The sequence below is a fragment of the Lepisosteus platostomus genome, chromosome 25, assembly GCF_059453375.1.
Source record: "Lepisosteus platostomus isolate fLepPlt1 chromosome 25, fLepPlt1.hap1, whole genome shotgun sequence".
NCBI classification, from domain to species: Eukaryota; Metazoa; Chordata; class Actinopteri; order Semionotiformes; family Lepisosteidae; genus Lepisosteus; species Lepisosteus platostomus.
Window position 1 is genome coordinate 3902726 of NC_142635.1, and position 25454 is coordinate 3928179.

General features: G+C 48.8%; 1 protein-coding gene across 2 annotated transcripts; it reads right to left on the reverse strand.

The window, feature by feature from the left end:
* Positions 1 to 69: 69 nt before the first annotated feature.
* On the reverse strand, positions 70 to 25429 carry LOC148640745 (uncharacterized). Of its 2 annotated transcripts, XM_088619898.1 has the most exons (15): positions 25293 to 25429; positions 23442 to 23516; positions 23214 to 23342; positions 22807 to 22931; positions 18761 to 18891; positions 18298 to 18421; positions 17484 to 17605; positions 16227 to 16313; positions 14069 to 14158; positions 11572 to 11660; positions 7177 to 7396; positions 6798 to 6920; positions 5775 to 5940; positions 2541 to 2632; positions 70 to 758 (listed from the first exon to the last, which is right to left on the reverse strand). In XM_088619898.1, exons 3-15 carry the CDS (start codon positions 23325 to 23327, stop codon positions 682 to 684), a joined length of 1560 nt encoding a protein of 519 aa, XP_088476024.1. In that variant the 5' UTR covers positions 23328 to 23342; positions 23442 to 23516; positions 25293 to 25429; the 3' UTR covers positions 70 to 681. The 2 variants fall into 2 exon arrangements, with proteins under 2 accessions (XP_088476024.1, XP_088476025.1); XM_088619899.1 differs by lacking the exon at positions 23442 to 23516.
* Between the last annotated feature and the right edge of the window lie 25 nt (positions 25430 to 25454).

A 25454-nucleotide genomic window follows, 5' to 3' on the forward strand; every position in this document is an offset into this window, starting at 1 on the left:
GGGTCGGCTCAGGCAGGGCGGAGCGGCGAGTGAGTAATCTCATTACAGCATGAACACCAGGAGCCAGAATCATGAGAGTTTGCGGGGTTTTGTTTTATTGGATCCACTCTTATTCACACTGAGGAGAATTTGTACAAAGTATAAAGAGACAGATCTGTGATCCCCACCCCACCCCCCCTCAACTTTCTTTTCTCCTGTTCCCCAAACTCTGACAGCCCCGACACACGCCCAGCCTCTTCCTCACCCCCCTCCTCTCTCTAGTAAAGCACAAAACAGAGGGCACAGGAGTAACTACACAGATGTCCATCTGAGACAGAACAGCAAGGGCCACTTTATCCAAAGGGTGGTAGGAGCGTGGAACAAGCTGCCCTGCCATGTTGCTGAAGCCGATATCCTGGTTTCAGTCAGTTAGCGTATGGACGAGACCCTCAGGTCAATTGGTAATAGCTACTATTAAGCAGATGGGATGGTATATGGATTGTTTGACCTGTGCGGTAATTTTACGTGCTGTCCTCCGTTCCAAGTGCTTTGCCACCACCTCGTTCTGATCAGCCTTCCAAAGTGATTGGTAACTAGCAATCAATAACTTCAGTTCCGTAATTTATCACTCCATCACAGAGCCGGGGTGGGGGGGCTGGATTTGTTTCAGGCAGCGGCCTGGCCACCCGACCGCAGGGTCCTTCATAGCAGAACACAGTGGGCCCATGAGGTTCCAGGTCCCTTGTCTTTCCCTGCTGCGTCCCGGGAGCTGTACTCTTCTGTGTGACAAAATGACAGAATAATTAGGATCATGACAACCAGAATGGCACCACTGAGCAAAATCTCCCTTTAGCTCCCTACAGGGAACAGCGAAGGAACAGATGTGAATGATAACATTTCTAACAACTTGAAGAGGTGGCGGCGCGAGACCCCTGGGTCATTTAGCTCCTCAAAAAGCCAATGAGCTAGAAGCACCGGATGGCCTCCTGTTCTTATCCCTGAGGCTCTGTATCACATTCTGATTGCTTTTCTAAATGGGCTTTTGGACAACGGGTGGGGCGTTGTCAAAGCACAAAACCAACAAAACAGACACACGGACCCCTCCAGGACCAGGACTGGACAGCCCTGCTGCAGACACACACTGACCCCTCCAGGACCAGGACTGGACAGCCCTGCTGCAGACACACACTGACCCCTCCAGGACCAGGACTGGACAGCCCTGCTGCAGACACACTGACCCCTCCAGGACCAGGACTGGACAGCCCTGCTGCAGACACACACTGACCCCTCCAGGACCAGGACTGGACAGCCCTGCTGCAGACACACACTGACCCCTCCAGGACCAGGACGGGACAGCCCTGCTGCAGACACACTGACCCCTCCAGGACTGGACAGCCCTGCTGCAGACACACACTGACCCCTCCAGGACCAGGACTGGACAGCCCTGCTGCAGACACACACTGACCCCTCCAGGACCAGGACTGGACAGCCCTGCTGCAGACACACACTGACCCCTCCAGGACCAGGACTGGACAGCCCTGCTGCAGACACACTGACCCCTCCAGGACCAGGTCTGGACAGCCCTGCTGCAGACACACACTGACCCCTCCAGGACCAGGACGGGACAGCCCTGCTGCAGACACACTGACCCCTCCAGGACTGGACAGCCCTGCTGCAGACACACACTGACCCCTCCAGGACCAGGACTGGACAGCCCTGCTGCAGACACACTGACCCCTCCAGGACCAGGACTGGACAGCCCTGCTGCAGACACACTGACCCCTCCAGGACCAGGACTGGCCAGCCCTGCTGCAGACACACACTGACCCCTCCAGGACCAGGACTGGACAGCCCTGCTGGAGACACACACTGACCCCTCCAGGACCAGGACTGGACAGCCCTGCTGCAGACACACTGACCCCTCCAGGACCAGGACTGGCCAGCCCTGCTGCAGACACACACTGACCCCTCCAGGACCAGGACTGGACAGCCCTGCTGTAGACACACACTGACCCCTCCAGGACCAGGACTGGACAGCCCTGCTGCAGACACACACTGACCCCTCCAGGACCAGGACTGAACAGCCCTGCTGCAGACACACACTGACCCCTCCAGGACCAGGACTGGACAGCCCTGCTGCAGACACACACTGACCCCTCCAGGACCAGGACTGGACAGCCCTGCTGCAGACACACACTGACCCCTCCAGGACCAGGACTGGACAGCCCTGCTGCAGACACACTGACCCCTCCAGGACCAGGACTGGACAGCCCTGCTGCAGACACACACTGACCCCTCCAGGACCAGGACTGAACAGCCCTGCTGCAGACACACACTGACCCCTCCAGGACCAGGACTGGACAGCCCTGCTGCAGACACACACTGACCCCTCCAGGACCAGGACTGGACAGCCCTGCTGCAGACACACACTGACCCCTCCAGGACCAGGACTGGACAGCCCTGCTGCAGACACACACTGACCCCTCCAGTGACCGCCGTCACCCTGGCTTGATTCAAAGAAAGGATGAGATCCTCCGAACAATTAGCTACTTCGTTCTCACCTTCACTCTCCTCCTCCTCGGTCATCTCTCCATCAGACCCTGACTCCAGAGGTGGGCCATCCAATGGGCTCAGTCTCCTCGTTTGGACATCGCTGCCAGGGGGACAGGAAAGACACCACATCAAGACTAAGGCTGCACGCTGGAACTACATGGAAGTGTGCTTGAAATCAGGAACAGGAGCGTGTCGTTACCCAGAGAGTTGTGGGAGTGTGGAACAAGCTATCCAACCATGTTGTTGAAGCCGATATTCTGGCTTCTTTCAAGGAACATCTGGATGAGACTATGGGGTTAATTAGCTACTAATTAGCTCCTAATTACTGGATTGGGCCAGATGGGCCGGACAGCCTTCTCTTATCTGTAACCCCTCACAAGGGCACAAACCAGGTTCCGGAACCAATGGCCTCCTTTCTTTTGTCACTGTTCTTATGAGAACTACATTTCCCACGAGGACAACAATTTCCACGAGGACTCCGTTTCCCATGAGGACTCTGGGGCAGGAAACATTCTGAGGAACTGCCAACCCTGGGAATAAGATTTCTCACCACATACAGTTAGCTCCTAACACCACTGGTGTCACACAGAAGTAGGGCAGTCCAAACACTGTTAATTAGTTGCATTCCCTCCTGATCTTTGTTCCTGACGCAAGCAGATTTTGTCTGAGGTGCTGCAAAGTAGCTCCTATTTACATCTTCATTTACAAGAGAGAAAGACATTAAAAATTCAGCAACTGAGCATTGGAACCAGTAGCACTGGCTGTATTTCTAATGCCTTGCAGTGTATTTTACAGCCTTATTTTCATCATCTTTACTGTTTCTTCATTTTCGCCTAGATCACCATGTTTTTGGATTCTAAACTTAAACTTAAAAAACTAAAACCAGTTTGGGGCGGCACGGTGATTGGTCACAGCAGTGGGCCCCCATGTTAAATTCCTGGGGTGCTATATGTGTGGAGTTTGCATGTTCTCTGAGTTCATGGGTTTTTTTTTCTCTGGGTGCCCCAGTTTCCTCCCACAGTCCAGAAACATGCTGGTGCGTTAATTGGCTTCTTGGAAAATTGGTCCTGGTGTGAGTGTGTGTGTTTGTGTCCGTGTGTGGCCCGTGATGGACTGGTGTCCTGTCCAGAGTGTGTCCTGCCTTCTGCCCACTGCGAGCCAGGGGGTCGCCTCAGAGCCAAGAGGGTTAAGCAGAACTCCTCCAGAAACACTCCTATACACACGTTCCTCCTGGGCGATGTCACTGCTTGGGACATTGATGACGTTAGGGAAGGTTGCGACATGGACCAATCAGCACTGCTCTAGGAAGAGTTCGACCAGGGTTCGGGAACAGTGGATCTCTGGTGCGCAGGGGTGGGGGGGGGGTTCAGCTTAAAGCGATTTCCCTGCGCCCCAGAACTGTCTGCGTACTCCAGCCCCGGCCGAGAGACGAACTCTTGTCGTCTTTCATTTCCTCAGATCCCTGCTCTGCACAGCTTTGCTCCTCTCCTGCTGTGAGGCCGAACTCTGGGAATCGACAGCTTGTTGCCAATGTGATTGATGAGGCTCCGGCTGGCTGCTCGTGTCTGACGCGGCGCTACATATGGGCAGGTAAAAACAAGCACCAGGCCGGTTGTGTGTCAGTACAAGGGAAATATAGGACACAGCAATAAAAAAAGGCCAACCTACATTGTTAAAGGGGACCTGGACGCCATCTTTGTTTGTTGGGGTGAGAGAAAGAATCAGCACTGATGAGTGCATTTAAAAACCTATCACGCCTCACACTCAAACGCAGTTCCATTCCTGTCACACCCCACACTCTTCTTCGCAAACGCCGTTATATTCCCAGAACCACTGTTTCACAATCTCATCCCTAATTGAACCCATCACATTCCCACATGCACTAGATTCCACACATTCTCACTCCCGAACCAATTATCCAACCACATCCCTTTCCTTTCAGTATTTAAACTCCCCTCACACCTACCCACACTCATTAGTGAGAAGCCTCTTGTAGTATTCTCCTAAGTGTGTTCCTAAGCCTTTTGACTGATCTCCCATTACTAAATTTTTGCTCCTGCCTTTTGACCATGCCTTCTGGATCTTGTCTTTTGGATATTTCTTGTTACCGGACCCTTTGCCTCCCTAATTGACCAAGCCTCTGGATTTCGTCTTTTGGATTGTCCCTTTGCTACTCTGCGTTCTGTGGGATTCACGGTCACGCATAAGGATCCTCCTATTCTACCAATAGGTTCCCTGCCAAAACCACAATGAAAGTAAAATGTAAATTGGAGGTGTTACGCATTACTGTGTACATCACAAATAGAGGAAACTTCCAGGTCCGTGTAGTGCCATATTCTGCAACTCAGAATGAGACAACAAAACTTCCAGTGAGGTGATGTGGCTCTATTACACTGTAAACAAGCAGGCTTGTGAATCCATCTCTTTTAATCCAATAGAAATATTGCTCTTGACTCTGAGAGGGTTTTGCTAACAAATACTACTTGTTGACTCTACATCCAGATCAAGCAGGAACACTTCTGCAGTGAAGTATCTGCTGCACAACCTGTACTAATTTGCTCGTCTCACTACATCAGTCATTAGAGGGACTAGTGAGCAGAAGGGGCCGCTTCACGTCACAGTTCTTGCAAACTCTCATTCTCGCCCGTGATGAGACCAGGGTTTTGTGACAATCGCCACCACACAGTACTTTCACAAAGTTCCCGATTTTGTGCTTAATTCAGAACTTGTTCGATTTTTTTCTAGAACGGCAATTGATTGTTTTTACCACGATTTTAATAACTATTGCGAAATGCTATGAATGTTGTGGAAAATAAAATGAATTTATGTTCTTTGAACCCAAATTAGTCAACATACCTTGCATGGCAGACAGTATATGAAAACAAATGCGTTGGAATTAACAACCAAATGGCCTCCTCCGTTCTGCAAGCTTATGTTAACAGTTATGTAAAAATGAATTTATTAACCTTTTTCCTGTTGGACTTGCGGCAGAAGTACCGTCAAGGGAAGCACAGAGGCACAGAACTCGTCTCCTACTGCAGCTGCTCGGTTTTCACATTTGTTTCTCAGCAGAGCCAAAGCAACATCCTTTCAAAGGGTTTCCCTTCACCTGATATAAACGTTTGCGTAGGAGCATGCAAACAGACTCTGTGTGCTTGAATCTGCAGCCAACTGGACCTGCTGCCCAGATCTCGAGATCTGTTTTAGTGGTCTGACTCCCTTGATGACCATCGGCCCCTCACCTCTTCTTGCTATTGGCTGGTAGCTGCTCCCACACGGTGAGGCTCCGCCCTCCAGTGACCCAGCGGTGACCCCCACTCGGGGTCAGCCAGGTGGCCAGGCAGAGGATTCTGGGACTTTCGGGCCAGGACAGAGATGCTAGGTACCTGTTGTCAGGGAGACTGCGCACTGAGAGGGGAAGGCAGAGACAAAACACAGCAAGGTAACTGTGGCTCATAATAATATTAATAACAATAAAGTAAGGAGTCTCTAGGAAGAGCAGCGGGAAAGGTCTCACTCTATTGCTAGTTCTACAGTTTATCATACAAATGATAAATTGTAATACAGCAAACACTTGGTTTAATGGACTCATGGGGGAAAGCGGTGTCAGCTATTGCTGAATGTCCACAATATTGTTTTATGAGTCCCAGAACATGCTATTATACAGGAATAACATATATAACGTATACTGTATATGATTCCTAAATCTTGTGATTTATTTTTAAACACTTACAATCAGTCAATGAAAATTGTTACCGTGTGAAAAAACTGTATATGTTTCTATCATGAATGCACAAGCTCTATTTCATGTGTCATAAATATACTGTATAGAACTGTCTAAAGCACACAATCACAAACAATACCCATTGTAAGCAACCAGCCTGCGTCTGTCTATAGGGCACCACTGCCATTCCCGAATTTCAGCCCTAGGTAGTATTTGTTTTTACCTTGTTTTATTTTGTTTTTACCTTGTTTCCCTATTACTGCCAGGAAAGTACAATTTTTCTGATTTTGCAGACAAAATTCTCCTTTGGCAGATTTTGTCCATTAAATTTGAACTCTGGTAAAGCAAGGCCCATTAAACCACGTTTACTGTACTTGTACCATTAATATAAATAATGTTAATGAGCAAAGCGATAGGATATTAAAGTTCAGGGCAGCTGTAAGAGCAGGAATAAGAGTACAGTTTGGACATCTCTTTAGCAGAGCTGGATTGGAGTAATCTTGTTGTTTTACAAGACTAAAACAGTACATATTATGCTCACAGTTAAGACTGCTCTCCCCAGTTTCTAGGTCGAACCCGGAGCCAATCAGAATCCCCTCTGTCTGAGTGACACAGTCCGATACCCCAGACACAGAGCTGTGGTTGGCCAGTCTGGACACCGAGCCTGAGACAAAGTGAGAATTGGAATGGATTAACAGGGGTGGATCAGTTAAAACAGAATAAAAAGCAGACACATCCTCTCTGTCTACCAATGGAGAGACTTTAAAGATGTCCTGCTTGCACCGCAGAAAGGAATCATACCTAGGGGGAGGATAACAAACCCTGCAAAGCAGTGACCCGGACGGTTTAACAAATCACATGAGGAAATAGAGGAGAAAGAAAGCACTCTGTAGAGCTATTCAAAAAGATCTCTCTCCCACCGTTTCTCCAATCCAGGACTCCCAGGCTCGCTCGCCCGTCCGCGACGTACACTCTCTCCCCCCGCGGGCTGAGGCAGCAGACCCCTGCCAGGCCGGTGTGAACGGGGCTCCAGTGAGTCAGGCGCCGCAGGGGGGCGCCGTCACCCCGCGACCCCGCCGTGACCTCCCAAACCGACACTCCCCCGTCTGCCGAGCCGCTGAACAGGTGAGGGCCGTGAGTCTGCCGTGAGAGAGTGGCTTTGGTGACCCGCGGGTGGAAACAGGGATTATGGGGAGACATCAGAGCCGTAGAGCCCCAGTAGAAGTCTGGGTAACCCGAGGCTGTGATTGTCCAAGGTGAGAGCGGACAAGGAAACCTGAGGTCAATGCAGATCTTGTCACAGTTGAGGGGATCAATTTAAAAAATAGAGAATAGAATAATTGTGTGGAAGTGCCTTTCTAAAAGCAATCAAGACAAATTCTCTTTAAAGCACTGCATCCGAATACTGGGTTGATATTCAAATGGTAATAACTATGACGTTGTTATTTTACAACAGGCTGTTCTAGCCTTAGGCTTAGCATTACTTCCTGGCACTGCTGGGGCCCTAGTTTCAATTCCCGGGGTGCTATCTGTGTGGAGTGTGGATGTTCTCCCTGTATTTACATGGATTTCCCCTGCTTAGAAAATGGATGGACAGATGTAAAGAATGGAAGATACAAAGCATTTCAGTCTCCTGGACAATGAGGGGAAGAAGTAAAAAAGGCAAATAAAATGCTAGCATATATAGTTAAATGTGTATAATCAAGGGATGTTATTTTATAATTGGATAATGCACAAGGTCGCATTTAGAGCATATGCAAAATGTTAATCGGCAGGTTATAGTAAAAGATATTGCTGCACTGGAAACAGTCCAGAAAAGAGCAAGCAGACACCTTCTGGGGTTTAAGGGAGTGCTCCACACTCACAGGCTGAAGGCCCCGAATCTTTTTTAGTCCTGAACAGACAAGATTACGAGACGGAGCCTGATCCAAGTATTCAGAACTCTCAGCGGTTACTGAAGAAGTCAGCCCAGTGGACAGCTTCAGAAACCAGTGCATTTACAAGATGAGACAGGTCTTTACACAAAGGGTTGTGGGAGTCTGGAACAAGTTGCCTAGCCATGTAGTTAAAATGGCACAATTTAACCTGTACTTAAAGTGAATCTTTTGACCTGACAATTAGACATTTTCTTAGTAATGAGACTTATTCATGACATCTTACTTATAACCTGGGCATAAACTGTATCTGGGGTTCCAAGAAAAGCTGAGAGAGGTTGTTTTTTTTCTACAGAAAACTATTGAGGAAAAACCATATGGTTAACGCTGTCCCTGCAGACCTACTTACCAATATGAATACAGATAAATGCAGTGTAAAGTTATGTGCCCAACAGAAATGAAGTGTTCTGATCTTCAGAACTGACAGCTGTTTTAGAATAAATATCTCACAGAGACACAGGCTGAAGTTTATCTCGACCCACCAGCAGTTCCGAAAAAAATTATAATTCCATACGTAGTATTACTTTGACTTAAACTGTATTTGCTTAAATATATTGTGGTCCCACTCCCAGTATTTCAGTGATACAGCTTTAAGGCATTTGCTTCTCTGCCCCTGAAGGGTCAGCTTGTGTCTGAAGGTGAAGGAATTAAGACACATCAATCAGTCTCCTGTCTATGTAGGTTAAAATACCAAGAGGTACAGTTAATTTTTCCTTCACGCGTTGAGTGTGCAATTAATATCTGCAGCTACACGGATACAAAATGTACGGGAGGGAACATTGGCTCTCAGGGAACATAAAATGTTTCATTCTGGGCTCTGGAGGTTTTAAACAGAACGCAATCACAGTCCCCCAAGGAGGCTGCAGTGCCTATCCCACCACAAATGTCATTAATTAATAATTAATTGTTTACACTTATATAGCACTTTTCTGGACACTCCACTCAAAGTGCTTTACAGGTCATGGGGAATCCCCTCCACCACCCCCAGTGGATGATGCGACGGCAGCCATAGTGCGCCAGAACGCTCCCCACACATCAGCTCTCAGTGGGGAGGAGAGCAGAGTGATGTAGCCAATTCATAGAAGGGGATTATTAGGAGGCCATGATTGGTAAGGGCCAATTGGAAATTTGGCCAGGGGGTTACACCCCTACTCTTTTTGAGAAACGCCCTGGGATTTGTAATGACCACAGAGAGTCAGGACCTCGGTTTTACGTCTCATCCGAAGGACGGCGCCTGTTTACAGTTTAGTGTTCCCATCACTATACTGGGGCATGAGAACCCACATGGACTGCAGGGTGAGCGCCCCCTGCTGGCCCCACTAACACCTCTTCCAGCAACAACTTTAGTGTTTCCCAGGAGTCTCCCATCCAGGTACTGACCAGGCTCACACCTGCTGAGCTCCGGTGGGTTGCCAGTTGTGAGTTGCAGGGTGATACTGCTGTCCATACAACACCCGAAGCACTGCAGCACTGCTACCTGATGATCACTGAGCAGGTTTAACGCAGCGATAAAAAAAAATATTCGCCAAAGAGAACAGGTCATTTTCGAGGCCTTTAGTGGGAACTGGAGCAAGTCCTCTCACCCAGCCATTTCTTGAAGGATGTCAGGGTATCGGCTTCAACAGCATGGCTGGGCAGCTTGTTCCAGGCTCCCACACCCCTTTGTGTAAAGAGCACCCCCCCTGGTCTTGGCTCAAAATACACTTCCATGTAGTTTCAAGGGCCAGCTGTTATTCCTCTTGTAATAACTTTTGCCGATTCTTAAACTATCACATGCCAAACGGGTATTTGAAGGCACGAGCAAGGGCTGTGTTTTTTAAGGCCGTTAAGGAATTTTAATGTAGAAAGCCCATCATTTTATTCAGAGAATTCTGTCCTTTTGTATGCAAGGGGTGACTCGTCCTTGCAGAAATAAAAATAATTTGGACAAGGTGATCGGGACTGGTGGCAAGATTATTATTATTATTATTATTATTATTATTATTATTAACCTTACACATAAAATCTGAGACGACCCCTCTCATCCACTCTCTTTAGAATATACTCTCCTATCCTCTAGAAGGAAGTGTGAGATCCCCTCTATAAAGACTAAGAGAGCATTTATTTTCCTTCACACCTAAAAGCATTCAGTTGATGAACAATGAAAATCTTGCTTGCAGGCAGGGATATTAATATTTTTATTGTAGTTTTAGATACTTTACCAGCTAATTGTCAATTTTTTTAATCTTATGGATGGGATTGAGTTCTGATTGAACAACTGTCGTTGAATGTTGTTCTGCAGCACAGTATTGTGCTGTTGTTAGCTGGTATTACACGTTTAGGAGCTCTTGATGTGCAAGACGCATTCCCTCAGGGACAATAAAGGTTAATCCAATTCAATTTAAACCTGAACGTGTATTCTCTAATTGATTTAAAACATTCTTGCTCGTGTTCCATCATTCGTCCTGGTTTAAAAGAAATATACTCGACTATGGGGAAAATATATATACTGTACAGGTCAGGATTTAAATACTCTTTAATATCTCTCATTTTTTACATCATTCAGCTATAATTGCTGTCCTATTTCCATCATGTTGTTATTATTAGAGTGAAACCTGAATTCACCTTTAATTTAAATTGTCAGTTGGATACAAATCAATATCTTTTTAAGTTCTTTTCTTTAATCTCAACTAAAAAAAAAAAACTCAATGTGATCCGCTAGGTTTCACTAGCTCGTGACATCTGGGATGAACACATTTCTTTTATTGTCTTATTTTGGATTATATTTTGTCACAGGTACTGAGAAAAGCTCCTTGAAATAGATGACTTACAGACTTACAAATTTGAAGGCTGACAGAGATCAGGTGTTACTGGAATTTTTTCAAGAACCAGGCTACCTTACTTAAGAAAATGCGCTTTATTGACACTTTTTATCCAGAGGACTAAAGCGTTTGTTTTATTTTTTTAACTATGCAATGCCATTTGGGTTTAAAATAAGCAGAAATCTGACTCCAGCTCAATCGGTGAAAACTGTCACTTGGAGTGCAGGTTGAATTCTGTGGCCTTTGATGTTGCTACATTGGCCGTGAACCGTATTTCCCAAATGGTTGAGTGCCGCCAGGGAAGTGTGTTAAGATTGGCCAACCAGGGCTGTCTCAGGTTTCTGCACCAATAGGCTTGCAGTGACATCACTGAGAGGGGCGTGGCTCCTCCAACGGTTGCCAGCTCTCCTGTTGGCCGCTGCGGAGCTTTACAGCTTCACAGTGAAATGTGAATGAACGGCTCAGCAAAAAGGCTGTGGTGATGAAATGGCAGATAAGACGTGGAATTCACTCTGCGTAGGGTGCAATTTGCTCCACAGGCCAAACCCGGGGTCAGAACGACGGTATGGGCCCAAGTTACCTTTAGAGCCGTGACGCTGTCCTCGTGAGCTCTGATTGAGTGACAGCACTCTCCAGATAGCCAGCTCCACACCTCCACCTTCCCACCATCTGAGAGAGAGAGAGGAGGGGGTTAAATACAGACCAGCACGGAGAAATGCAACAACGAGCCACGGCGCTAGACGATCCATCACTAGCTTTACAGGTGATTGGACATAATGCGTGTCGTGGGAAATTCTCCATCTGCAGAGCAGCAGACAGTCTAGTGTGGTTTGAGTCTTTATTGAGCTAATAAACACAGCAACACGGCATCGAGTCTGCCTCGCAGGAGAGACACACTGTATTGCAGCTCTTATATACAGTACAGGTTCAGAAAGCCCTTAGCTTCCCATTTTGAGTGTCTGCTCTGTTCTTTGACATGTGACTCTTTCTGCTCTTAACACCCTGTGGAAGGAAATTAGTTGCTGCAGCTGTTCAAGCACGTCAGCTTTATCCTGCATTGACACAACGTTTGGTAAAGACCTAATGACCAGATCCCAGCACTGACTCTAACACCTCCCACTGTGCAGGGCTGCAATCTACAGACGTCCCTTCGCACGTGAAGGGTGAGACTGCTCCAAAGACAAGGTTCTGACCGGCGAGAGCTGCTGAGGGAGGAAGAGGAGGCTTCGGCCGATGATGAAGACGGTCGTTCTGAGTCGGGGCCGGAGATCAAGGCTGGAGACCAGTGTAGCGCTTCAGACAGGCCAGTCTGCACTTTTATAGATCACGCACAGCAGTAATAATAAGAATTGCTTATACTTAATATAGCACTTTTCTGGACACGCCATTCAAAGCGCTTTACAGGTAATGGGGAATCCCACTGTCCCCACCAGTGTGCAGCCCCACCTGGATGATGCTCTAGTCCTCTCCCCACACACCAGCTCTCAGTGGGGAGGAGAGCAGAGTGATTCAGCCAGTTCAGAAAGGGGGATTATTAGGAGGCCATGACTGGTAAAGGCCAGGGGGAAATTTGGCCAGGACACCGGGGTAACACCCCTACTCTTTTCAAGAAACACCCTGGGACTTTTAATGACCACAGAGAGTCAGGATCTTGGTTTTTACGTCTCATCCAAAGGACGGTGCCATTTGTATTACAGTATAGTGTCCCCGTCACTATACTGGGGCATTAGGACCCACACAGACCGCAGGGTGAGCGCCCCCTGCTGGCCCCACTACCTCCTCTTCCAGCAGCAACCTCAGCTTTCCCAGGAGTCTCCCATCCAGGTACTGGCCAGGTTCCCACCTGCTGAGCACCGGAGGGGCTGCCACTGAAGGTCACACAGAGATCACACTGCAGACGGCAGGCCAGCCCATGCTTTTACAGATCGCGCACAGCAGCGACAGACACAGCCGAGCGGAGTTTCCCTGCGGCGAGACGGCGGGGGCAGATTCTCACAGGAGGCAGCCGGCCGCATATGCTCAAAGCGCGTCTCGTCCAGAAATGTGGAAAAGCACAAAGGCATAAGCAATAAACAAACGATTGCCGCGCTTAGCGGGGCAGCGTATGTTCGGCAGGCGGGGGAGGGTGGCGGGCCATCGGCCCCGTCTGCCAACTTTCAGTGAAAGCCTGCGCTCGGAGGAGTGGCGGCGAGCAGGGGGGCCCTGCCAAGATTCAGAGCCCGGCTGGCGGAGCTGTTTTCGCGAGCAGTCGGTGGGGGGTTTGGGAGGAGAGACACCATACGTCGGCCATGTATCAAATGCAGTTTGCAACTGCTGGATATGGCCACTAGGGGGCGATCTGAGGCCACCTGTGGGGGGGAGGTTGTGGAGGGGGGAGTTCAACGGCCACAGCAGACCCCAATCCCCCTGGTTCACTGGCCCTTTACCCCCAGCAGGAGCTATGGCTGATGGTTTGACCTCTGTGCGGCACACATGCAAGAGCAGACAGCAACGCGAGAGAGGCACCAGCACCTGAGGATTAAGATAAGAAAAATGCCAAGCCGGGTGACATTTTGAACTGTTCGCATCCGAAAACAAGAGGACTAAAACACTAACAAGCAGTGGCTTTGAAGCCACTAACGGAAATGGACATGGGGCAGTGGGGTTATTATTGATTACTGATAACAGGACTACCACGCAGCAGCAGAAAAGGGTATGTAACCCAGGGACCCCAACTCAGAACAGGAGGCACCTCTTAACACAAAGGGTGGCAGGAGTGTGGAACAAGCTGCCCAGCCATGCTGATGAAGCCAGTGCCCTGGTTTCTTTCAAGAAACAGCTGGAATGAGATCTTCCAATCTGGACAGGAGGCACTGCTTTACACAAAGAGTGGTGGGAGGGTGGGACAAGCTCTCCAGCCATGCTGACGAAGCTGATACCCTGAGCTTCTCTCAAAGAAACAGATGGATGAGATTCGGGGATCAAGTGAGCTACCACATAGGCTAGGTAGGCCAAATGCCCCCACCTTAATTGGAACTGCTCTTTTGCAACCACAAGACCTTTAACACAAGTGTGCGCACGAATTCCCTCATCATTACCTGACCCAGTGACGATGTAGCCCTCCCCCTCTGGGATGAAGCTGAGAGACATGACGGAGTTAAAGGTATAAATAGACCTGACGCAGGAGCCTGTGGGAGAGAGGGAGGAGGTTCAGAATCGCTTCACTCAACGATATTCAGTCTGGAACATCATTTCAGCAAGCCAAGAGCCAAAGACCCTTACCGAACAAATGGAGTAATTAAATGGGGCATCATTCAAAGAAATTCACACACATTCCATGCTCCAATGGAGCTCAACCCTTTATGTTGCTCTGAATGATATTAACGAACCACATGGCGGCGCTAATTGATCTCATTCCGGCCAATAGCCCCTCAAAGACCATCACAGCGCCTGGCGATGTTTAATGTCTGATTTCAATTAGTTGTGCGTCAGGCGTTGCTGAGCGGGGAAATGGGTTTTGGAAACCCTTTGCGTGGTGACATTGTGATCATCACCCTTCTGCCTAACCCCCCCCCACCCATCCCAGAGCTAAAGAAGGTTTAATAGGGTCTGATTGGAACTGATTAGCAAAGCCCAGGTGGTTTCAGCAAGTGAGCAGAGCTGCAATTTTCACTGTGGGGAAAATCACATTTTCCCTCTGATGTCCCCCATCAGCTAAAATGTGAACCATTTATAGACGTGCTTAATATCCACATCTCAGGCTCGGGTAAAAGTCGGTTTCGTTTTAGAAGGAGAAATCGTTCAGCGAATTTGCTGGATTGTTTCAGCATCCTGAAAACAGCTGAACTGACTCGGATACCCCACTTTTTCCCCCTCTTTTTCTCACCTCTCCTCGCTGGGGAGGTTGTTTTGCACAGACAGGGCCGCACGTGACACACACACGCGTTCTTCCCTTCTGGGCAAAAAGGATTAGCAGGCTGACAGTTACGGTCGGAAGCCTTTTCACTCCGCTGTGCTGGCGTCCCGCCGAGAGTCCAGCAGGAAATGCGCGCCTCGCTTGTCGCAGGCTGCTCCGATTGCGACACCCCCTGCGTGAGGGCTCATTTGTGCCGGCTGATGCCAGGGCAAAGAGGATTTGTGTTGGGAACAGCAGGAAGCCCGACTGAGCCAGCTTTTTACCAGCAGAAGAAATCACTGAAGTCATAACAACCCAGAGGACCGAGATTCATCCACTCCACACCACTACTTTCACACACTTGACCCCAACCATTGCCAGCAGGACTCACACGCAGACAGGTTTTCCTTAGCTCCGAGAGTTTTCCTCTCCTGGTGGCTACTGTGTCCCACTATCACACACTAAACTACTCTACATCCACTCCCACTGCTCATCCATTTTCACACACTGACCCCAACAGGACACTCAGAGCCTCTCCCAGCTGGGCTCTCACACACAGCCCCATACTGCCTCACTGCACACAGCTCCTTCCTGGACCCCCAGAGGTCTCCTCTCCTCCTCATGGAAGTTTTACCCTCCTGTGCCTGATGTGTCCCACTATCACACACTAAACTGCTTTACAACCACTCCCACTGACCTTTTCATCTGCTGTGCTGTACAAGCCTGTCGGTTTTGTCTGCGTAAATTAAGTGTCAAAAGAGCTCGCTGACACCTTCCTATGCACTTAAAATTAATAAAAATGGATCAAATCACACCTCAAAAACATGCAAGGGCTGAAGTTGTAGCAAAGCATCTCCGATGACACATAATTCTGGTGCGCTCAATGGGTCATGAGGTGCAGTTATGGCCTCAAAGTGATGTGAGATTAAATAAAAATACCGACTTTTACTATCTGAAACTGACTTCCAGTGAATGGGCCCAGATACATATGGTCACTTGCACACAAAGTATGGTTTTGCGCAAAAAGAATCAAACATATGCATGGTATCACCTAAAAATAAAATCTGTATTATACAGTACTGATCATTCATGTTAATCTCACAATAGCAAATACATTCCTTGGCTGTAAAACACCAACAAGTGATTGTTGCATCACTAGTTAAAGCTAGCCTTCCTCACCTGCTTAACAGTTCCTTGACCTTTGGCTAAGTGGTGTTGTGATGCAAGGGCCTCATCTACACAATTTGTTTCTCTAAAAAAAGGCCGCATTCAATTATACTCGCCTGGACCTCAGCCATTCGCTCACCCCACCCCCTCCAGTGCACCCTGGGAAATGTAGTCTTCCAAGACCGGGGACTCACCGGAATTCAGAGCCCAGACTCTCACATAGCTGTCAATGGACCCGCTGAGAATGAACCTCTCCGAACTGCCGAGCCCCAGAGAGCGAGCTGGGGTCACGAGGAAGGAGGGGAAAAAAAAAACAGACAAGAAAAAAAAGTGAGCAGAAGAAGGAAAGCAAATGACCACCCAGGCTGGCTCCTTTTAGGGAAAAGATGCCTAAAGAGAACTTGGCAACCTGGGAGAGCGCAGCAGGCACATCTGGGCAAGGGTCGTGGCTGGGCATGGGAAAATTCCTGCACGTCTCGGTAGAGATGGGCGTTATTTTAAAGAGGTGCTCTTCCGACACACATCTGTGGCATCCCAGTGCTGACCGGGCTGACGTTTTGTTTCCGGGTATCCTGGACCTAACCCATACTAGGGAGCGTGCTGGAAGGCGTCGTCAGCTGCCCCAGAGCGGGGCATCACTCTTGGGGTAACTGTGAGGAGTAATCGACGTTCGCATCACCCACAATCCGACCTGCTCCCGTCACGCTGACGAAGTAATCACGAGAGCACACCAGTACCTCTACTTGCTCGGGTGACTCAGGAGATCTGGAGTGTCGTCACCAACGTTCACAAATTTCTCCGGATGCCCTGTAGAAGCCCTGTAAACGAGCAGGAGGTGGAAGCCTCCAGGGTCAGTCTGGGGGACTGGATGCCCCCCCACTGTCTGCACCGCTCACCAGAGGAGAAGGACTGACTGAGGACCGGGGAAACGCGAGTTTGGAAGGGCTGTGAAGAGTGTCGGCGGGAGGGACTCCTTGGAAGTGGAGAAGCATGATGACTTGGAGGGGCGTGTTTGTGGAGGGTGGTCGGCGGTGTGTTAGGCAGGGGACGTCAGGAAGAAGTTGAGGCAGGAGCTCAATAAAGAGCTGAGGGTTTTTTGGTTAGTCGTTTTTGGTTGCGGTGTTTTGATTTCCCTGCCCTGCTCAATGAAAGGCGCTGGGGTGTTTCAACCTCATGGCTGTGTGTTTGGTGTGTCTGCTGTCCCAGATGTGCCTATTTTTTAAGATCCCAAACCAAGTGTATATCACAGTATATATATGCAAAAGGAACCATTCGATTCGAACACAAAGTCCTAAAATCTCCACTTCAGTCGCCCCTGGCCAAATGAACATGAATTACAGGCCCTCGGTGTAGTCATTTGCTTGTCTGCTACCCAGATCGGCTTCTTTACGAGCAGCAGGAACTGCTGATCAGCCCTGTGTCCTGTGTGGCTCGATGAGATGAGAAATTACCCAGGATGTTGCAGTGCTCCGGGGGTGGCAGGCTCAGGCAGGTGACGCCACCTGTGTGACCACCCAGGTGCCGCTGCTCCGTCGCCGTGGGAACGTGCCAGACCTTCACGGTTGTGTCCCGACTGACCGAGGGGGAAGAGAGTGAAGGGGGTTAATATAAACACACTGGACAACGGGACACTGCAGTACAGTAACGCTGCAGGCCAACTTTCTGGAGGTAACTGTAAATTTAAAATAATGATAATCATGCCTTACACTTATATTGCGCTTGTCTGGACACTCTACTCAAAGCTCTTTACAGGTCATGGGGATCCCCTCCATCACCACCAGTGTGCAGCCCCACCTGGATGATGCACTAATACACTCACCACACACCAGCTCTCAGTGGGAGGAGAGCAGAGTGATGAAGCCAGTTCAGAGAGGGGGGTTATTAGGAGGCCATGACTGGTAAAGGCCAGGGGGAAATTTGGCCAGGACACTGGGGTAACACCCCTACTCTTTTTGAAAAACACCCTGGGATTTTCAATGACCACAGAGAGTCAGGACCTTGGTTTTATGTCTCATCCGAAGGACGGTGCCTGTTTACAGTATAGTGTCCCCGTCACAATACTGGGGCATTAGGACCCACACAGACTGCAGGGTGAGCGCCCCCTACTGGCCCCACTAACTTCCAGCAGCAGCCTTAGCTTTCCCAGGAGTCTCCCATCCAGCTACTGGCTCACACCTGCTGGGCTTCAGGGTATCGCAGGGTGATACAGCTGCTACACATGAAAGAAAGGTTCTAAGACCATGTTGTCCTAGTCGTGACACTGACCTTCCGGAAACAACATGATTGTCGACAACAGCAACGCAGGTGATGATGTCACTGTGACCCTCCAGCGACCTGAGGCGGAACTTCACCTTTTCCCATGATTCTCTGGCAGCAAGAAATCCTGTGTCTGGGGAAAACAAAATAAAATTCTTAAACTCTGACCCTTATAGGTCTAGCTGTATCCCCAACTCCAACTCTAACCTTAAGCTGCGCAGAACCTTACTCAGCCCTCTCCTACCCAGAACTGTTTTGGAAGTGCATTTAAAACCAGGAACATGAGAAACTACTTTACACAAAGGGATGTGGGGGTGTGGAACAAGCTACCCCCCCCCCCCAGGTGGTTGAAAACATCACCTTGGCTTCATTCAACAAAAGGCTGGCTCCTTGGCTCATTTAATTAATAACGACCAAACAGGCCAGATTGGTTTGTAATCGTTGTGTTCTATGGCCCATGTTACCATCATACCCGCTGTGCTGCCTTCTGTCTCCGCTGGGTGGGCTGTGCTTTTAGTGTCTTCTAGCTTTGACTGTTTCACAGGCACTTCTTCGGGCAGCCCTGAGACTGGGGCCTTCGACTCCTGGGCATCTCTGCTCTGACTGAAGAGAGAATACGGAATGAAAATAAAAATGGCGTCCCACTGTTCCCTGCCAGAGCTCATCGGGGGCACAACAGCCAAATCTAGGTCTTACAGGGTTTGATTTTGCACACTGGTACTGGTTCTACTACCACCTTGGTGTGATATAAAGCATGTCTTTGATTACCGATTTTCCAAAATGCCGGATAATCCTGTCAAAGTCTTTATATCAGTTTGTTTGTGCACATTCTTTTATAGCACTGTGATTTGGGATGTTGTGTGCGCACTGTTTATTTTTTAATTTCAATCTGAACGTTTAAAAGTACCGAACTGCAGAAACAGTGCTGTACAATGCACGCGGCTTCATTTTAACAGAAAAAAACGGAAAGTGCAATTTATTTCCTTCAGTGCAGGACCTGCGCACCGAGAACGTTTTTTTTGTGTGGAAATAATGCTTGATTTACTTTCACTAGATCAGTCTGTGGCCACAGGGAAATTTAAAATTCTGAGTGACCTGCTGCTTAATAAATACAAATATTTCCACCTGCTGTGCCTGTAAAGAGACGCCCTCCCTCAGTGAAATGTTGACTTGGTATGGTTCATCCATCCATCTTCTGAGAGATTCAACCACCCAGTCCAGTCTTTCAGAATTAACCCTTCCATCTCAGCGCAGTGTCACTCCAGAGCCCAGTCATTCAGAATTAACCCTTTCATCTCAGCGCAGCGTCACTCCAGAGCCCAGTCATTCAGAATTAACCCTTTCATCTCAGCGCAGCGTCACTCCAGAGCCCAGTCATTCAGAATTAACCCTTTCATCTCAGCGCAGCGTCACTCCAGAGCCCAGTCATTCAGAATTAACCCTTTCATCTCAGCGCAGCGTCACTCCAGAGCCCAGTCATTCAGAATTAACCCTTTCATCTCAGCGCAGTGTCACTCCAGAGCCCAGTCATTCAGAATTAACCCTTTCATCTCAGCGTAGCGTCACTCCAGAGCCCAGTCATTCAGAATTAACCCTTTCATCTCAGCGCAGCGTCACTCCAGAGCCCATTCATTCAGAATTAACCCTTTCATCTCAGCGCAGCGTCACTCCAGAGCCCAGTCATTCAGAATTAACCCTTTCATCTCAGCGCAGCGTCACTCCAGAGCCCAGTCATTCAGAATTAACCCTTTCATCTCAGCGCAGCGTCACTCCAGAGCCCAGTCATTCAGAATTAACCCTTTCATCTCAGCGCAGCGTCACTCCAGAGCCCAGTCATTCAGAATTAACCCTTTCATCTCAGCGCAGCGTCACTCCAGAGCCCAGTCATTCAGAATTAACCCTTTCATCTCAGCGCAGCGTCACTCCAGAGCCCAGTCATTCAGAATTAACCCTTTCATCTCAGCGCAGCGTCACTCCAGAGCCCAGTCATTCAGAATTAACCCTTTCATCTCAGCGCAGCGTCACTCCAGAGCCCAGTCATTCAGAATTAACCCTTTCATCTCAGCGCAGCGTCACTCCAGAGCCCAGTCATTCAGAATTAACCCTTTCATCTCAGCGCAGCGTCACTCCAGAGCCCAGTCATTCAGAATTAACCCTTTCATCTCAGCGCAGCGTCACTCCAGAGCCCAGTCATTCAGAATTAACCCTTTCATCTCAGCGCAGCGTCACTCCAGAGCCCAGTCATTCAGAATTAACCCTTTCATCTCAGCGCAGTGTCACTCCAGAGCCCAGTCATTCAGAATTAACCCTTTCATCTCAGCGCAGCGTCACTCCAGAGCCCAGTCATTCAGAATTAACCCTTCCATCTCAGCGCAGTGTCACTCCAGAGCCCAGTCATTCAGAATTAACCCTTTCATCTCAGCGCAGTGTCACTCCAGAGCCCAGTCATTCAGAATTAACCCTTCCATCTCAGCGCAGTGTCACTCCAGAGCCCAGTCATTCAGAATTAACCCTTTCATCTCAGCGCAGCGTCACTCCAGAGCCCAGTCATTCAGAATTAACCCTTTCATCTCAGCGCAGTGTCACTCCAGAGCCCAGTCATTCAGAATTAACCCTTTCATCTCAGCGCAGTGTCACTCCAGAGCCCAGTCATTCAGAATTAACCCTTTCATCTCAGCGCAGCGTCACTCCAGAGCCCAGTCATTCAGAATTAACCCTTCCATCTCAGCGCAGCGTCACTCCAGAGCCCAGTCATTCAGAATTAACCCTTTCATCTCAGCGTAGTGTCACTCCAGAGCCCAGTCATTCAGAATTAACCCTTTCATCTCAGCGCAGTGTCACTCCAGAGCCCAGTCATTCAGAATTAACCCTTCCATCTCAGCGCAGCGTCACTCCAGAGCCCATTCATTCAGAATTAACCCTTTCATCTCAGCGCAGTGTCACTCCAGAGCCCAGTCATTCAGAATTAACCCTTTCATCTCAGCGCAGTGTCACTCCAGAGCCCAGTCATTCAGAATTAACCCTTCCATCTCAGCGCAGTGTCACTCCAGAGCCCAGTCATTCAGAATTAACCCTTTCATCTCAGCGCAGCGTCACTCCAGAGCCCAGTCATTCAGAATTAACCCTTTCATCTCAGCGCAGCGTCACTCCAGAGCCCAGTCATTCAGAATTAACCCTTTCATCTCAGCGCAGCGTCACTCCAGAGCCCAGTCATTCAGAATTAACCCTTTCATCTCAGCGCAGCGTCACTCCAGAGCCCAGTCATTCAGAATTAACCCTTTCATCTCAGCGCAGCGTCACTCCAGAGCCCAGTCATTCAGAATTAACCCTTTCATCTCAGCGCAGCGTCACTCCAGAGCCCAGTCATTCAGAATTAACCCTTTCATCTCAGCGCAGCGTCACTCCAGAGCCCAGTCATTCAGAATTAACCCTTTCATCTCAGCGCAGCGTCACTCCAGAGCCCAGTCATTCAGAATTAACCCTTTCATCTCAGCGCAGCGTCACTCCAGAGCCCAGTCATTCAGAATTAACCCTTTCATCTCAGCGCAGCGTCACTCCAGAGCCCAGTCATTCAGAATTAACCCTTTCATCTCAGCGCAGCGTCACTCCAGAGCCCAGTCATTCAGAATTAACCCTTTCATCTCAGCGCAGCGTCACTCCAGAGCCCAGTCATTCAGAATTAACCCTTTCATCTCAGCGCAGCGTCACTCCAGAGCCCAGTCATTCAGAATTAACCCTTTCATCTCAGCGCAGCGTCACTCCAGAGCCCAGTCATTCAGAATTAACCCTTTCATCTCAGCGCAGCGTCACTCCAGAGCCCAGTCATTCAGAATTAACCCTTCCATCTCAGCGCAGTGTCACTCCAGAGCCCAGTCATTCAGAATTAACCCTTTCATCTCAGCGTAGTGTCACTCCAGAGCCCAGTCATTCAGAATTAACCCTTTCATCTCAGCGCAGTGTCACTCCAGAGCCCAGTCATTCAGAATTAACCCTTTCATCTCAGCGCAGCGTCACTCCAGAGCCCAGTCATTCAGAATTAACCCTTTCATCTCAGCGCAGCGTCACTCCAGAGCCCAGTCATTCAGAATTAACCCTTTCATCTCAGCGCAGCGTCACTCCAGAGCCCAGTCATTCAGAATTAACCCTTTCATCTCAGCGCAGCGTCACTCCAGAGCCCAGTCATTCAGAATTAACCCTTTCATCTCAGCGCAGTGTCACTCCAGAGCCCAGTCATTCAGAATTAACCCTTTCATCTCAGCGTAGTGTCACTCCAGAGCCCAGTCATTCAGAATTAACCCTTTCATCTCAGCGCAGCGTCACTCCAGAGCCCAGTCATTCAGAATTAACCCTTTCATCTCAGCGCAGCGTCACTCCAGAGCCCAGTCATTCAGAATTAACCCTTTCATCTCAGCGTAGTGTCACTCCAGAGCCCAGTCATTCAGAATTAACCCTCTTCATCTCAGCGCAGCGTCACTCCAGAGCCCAGTCATTCAGAATTAACCCTTTCATCATTCTCACACTCGTCTCTTCATGGTCTCCCGCCCTCTCTCCTCGGCGTCGCTTCCCACGATGCCCTGGGCTTCCTGCGGGAGGCGTGCCAGCAGCTGGGCCAGTCGCGCGCAGAGCTCCGCCTTCCGGGACACCTGGGAGAGTCAATGCCCCGGTTACACACACACTCCACAGAGAGGAGCCAAGGAGCGCTCTGACCCCCAAGCATGGAGAGCAAGCTGGGGTCTGCGAAAAGACAAATTCCTAATGCGAGAAACTGTATATGGCCAATAAAGTGATCTGATCTTATCAGCTCCCCCACAACCCTGTTACTGTATAATCTGTACAGAAAATTCTGTCAGTCAAACGAAAGACCAGAGTCTGCCTCACAGTGGCCAGCACCTGGTGGTGGGAGGGGAATCCTGGGACACACTGACCTTCTCCCTTTCCTCCCCCGTCAGCTCGCGCTGCAGGATCTCCAAGCCGGCGATCTGCCGCAGTTTCTTCCGAAGCCTCCGGATCTCGGGCGAGAGCAGGTCCTGACCGGACATGGCAGCCCGCTCGTCCTGGGGGCAGGGAGAGGAGCGCGAGCAGCATGAAATCGTTTGTCACTGCGGCACGCAGGAAGGAGGAAGTCAGAAACGCGAGGGGGCTGCTTGACTCACCTAGGCCAAGGCGGTGCAGGAGGCTGAGGGTTAAAGAGGAACTGCCGTTCCCATTTCTCAAACTAGTTATTGAATCTGGGTAACAAAATAAATTTGTATAGGTTTATAGCAGAGCAAAATCTTACAAAGTCCTAATTAAGCCCCAAAATGTTGTTGTTGCAGACCCCTTGTCTCACTATGGGCGTGAGAGAGAGAGTTCCCATGAATTATGATGAGAGGCGGCCCTTCCTGCTCACTAGTCACCGTTCTGTGATGTGATGTGATGGACAAGCGAATAAGTACAGGTTGTGCAGCAGACACGTTGCACTGTTCCAGCGTGATGCGCATGCAGAGTGAACAAGTCAGTTGTATTTTTTGGCAAAATCTGTCTGGAAGTGGAGAGCAGAATTCCTACTGGATTAAAAGAGCTGGATTCACAAGTCTGCTTGTTTACAATGTCATAGTGACATATCACCTCACCGGAAGTTTTGTTGCCTTATCGCAGAATATGGCGCTATTCTCACGAAATGACAAAATTATGTCTTTTTTGTTATGTAAATTGGAGGTTTTACATGTCACTGTGTACATTTTACTGTCACTGTGGTTTGAAATGCATTCATCAGTGCCGATTCTTTCAAACCCCAAAATCTAAAAATAGCATTGCCCTTAAAGCTGAACTATGTGGGATACAGGTATGGCCCACCAGAGAAAGAATGAAGACAGCAAGCATTCCTGAGTGTCAAATCCCTTGACCTTTGACAGCTGAAAAGGGTCAAAGGTCAAAGGTCAAACGTTGGGGGTCAGAGAAACTGGAACATTACCAGATATGGACCCTTAGTTACCTTGACAAAATACAGCTTTTGTACCAATTCGGGAAAAAAAGTAATGTACATTGTACATAAACCACTAAAACTTTGTATTTAATATACATGTACTTGTCAACATTTCCAACACAGTGGAACAGTCTGAGGACTGAAGGTTTTTTTTTTGCTGGGTTGTGATCGCTTCAAGTGAAGCTTGCCAGGCAACAGCCAGTTAGGATGCGCCTACAACTGCGGCAGTGAGTAAAACTGAAGATTTACCATAGACCTGCCAGTTCTTTTCTCCAGCACGTAGCACATTCATTTTTTTTCTAGTCACCAACAGCTCCAAGAATCACTTCCAGCCGTTTCTCGAAGGAAACCTGGGTATCGGCTTCAACGATACGGCTGGGTGGCTTGTTCCCCACCCCCACCACCCTTTGTGCAAAGAAGGGCTTCCAGCTTTCAATTTTAAATTCACGGCCATGTCGTTCCTACAGCCGGTGTTCAGATCCCGTTAAAAATAAATCAGTACGCTTGGCTTCGTTGTCTCTGAGCTTTATTTTAATACTTGAATCAGATCTCCTGTTCAACACAAAAAAGGCTCAGTTCCTTTAGCCTGTCAAAATGGTTCTTCTTGTGGTTGCTCTTTTGTGGACTGATTCCAGAGCAGCAATATCTCTGTTTAACACCTAAGACACTGCACTGGTACAACATCTTATATGCTTAATTAAGCCATATGAAAAACCCTTCAGAATCCTGTATCGTTCGGGAATAATACGTCTAATCCATTCTAAATGAGTCAAATTATTAAAAAAAAAGAAGTTAGTTAAGGGGGAGTCATAAAACCTGCTGAATTGTTGATCTCAAGGACAAGAGAAATGAAATCTGCCTTTTCAGAGAACCTCCGCACTTACAGTACGTACAGTATGTACAGTTTTGTTCAATACTTAGACGAGTCTATACCAGTAGATCGTGTGTGAAAACAATCTCTTCCCGATTGTAGTCGTAAACACCGAGTTTTTGTTTTCCTAACATGTCTAAACCTTGTGAGCGTAAATACTGTACCTACCTACTCGTTACTACCGTCTCTGCTGTCTTACTGTCTTCCTCAAGAGTTTGTAAGCGGCGCTGATTACCGACGCGGCGGTGACGTGTCGCCGACCTGAAAACACAGCTGCTCGACCTCCACGCCACCTCACCGGACTGACGTAGGCAAACATCATGGCCTCAC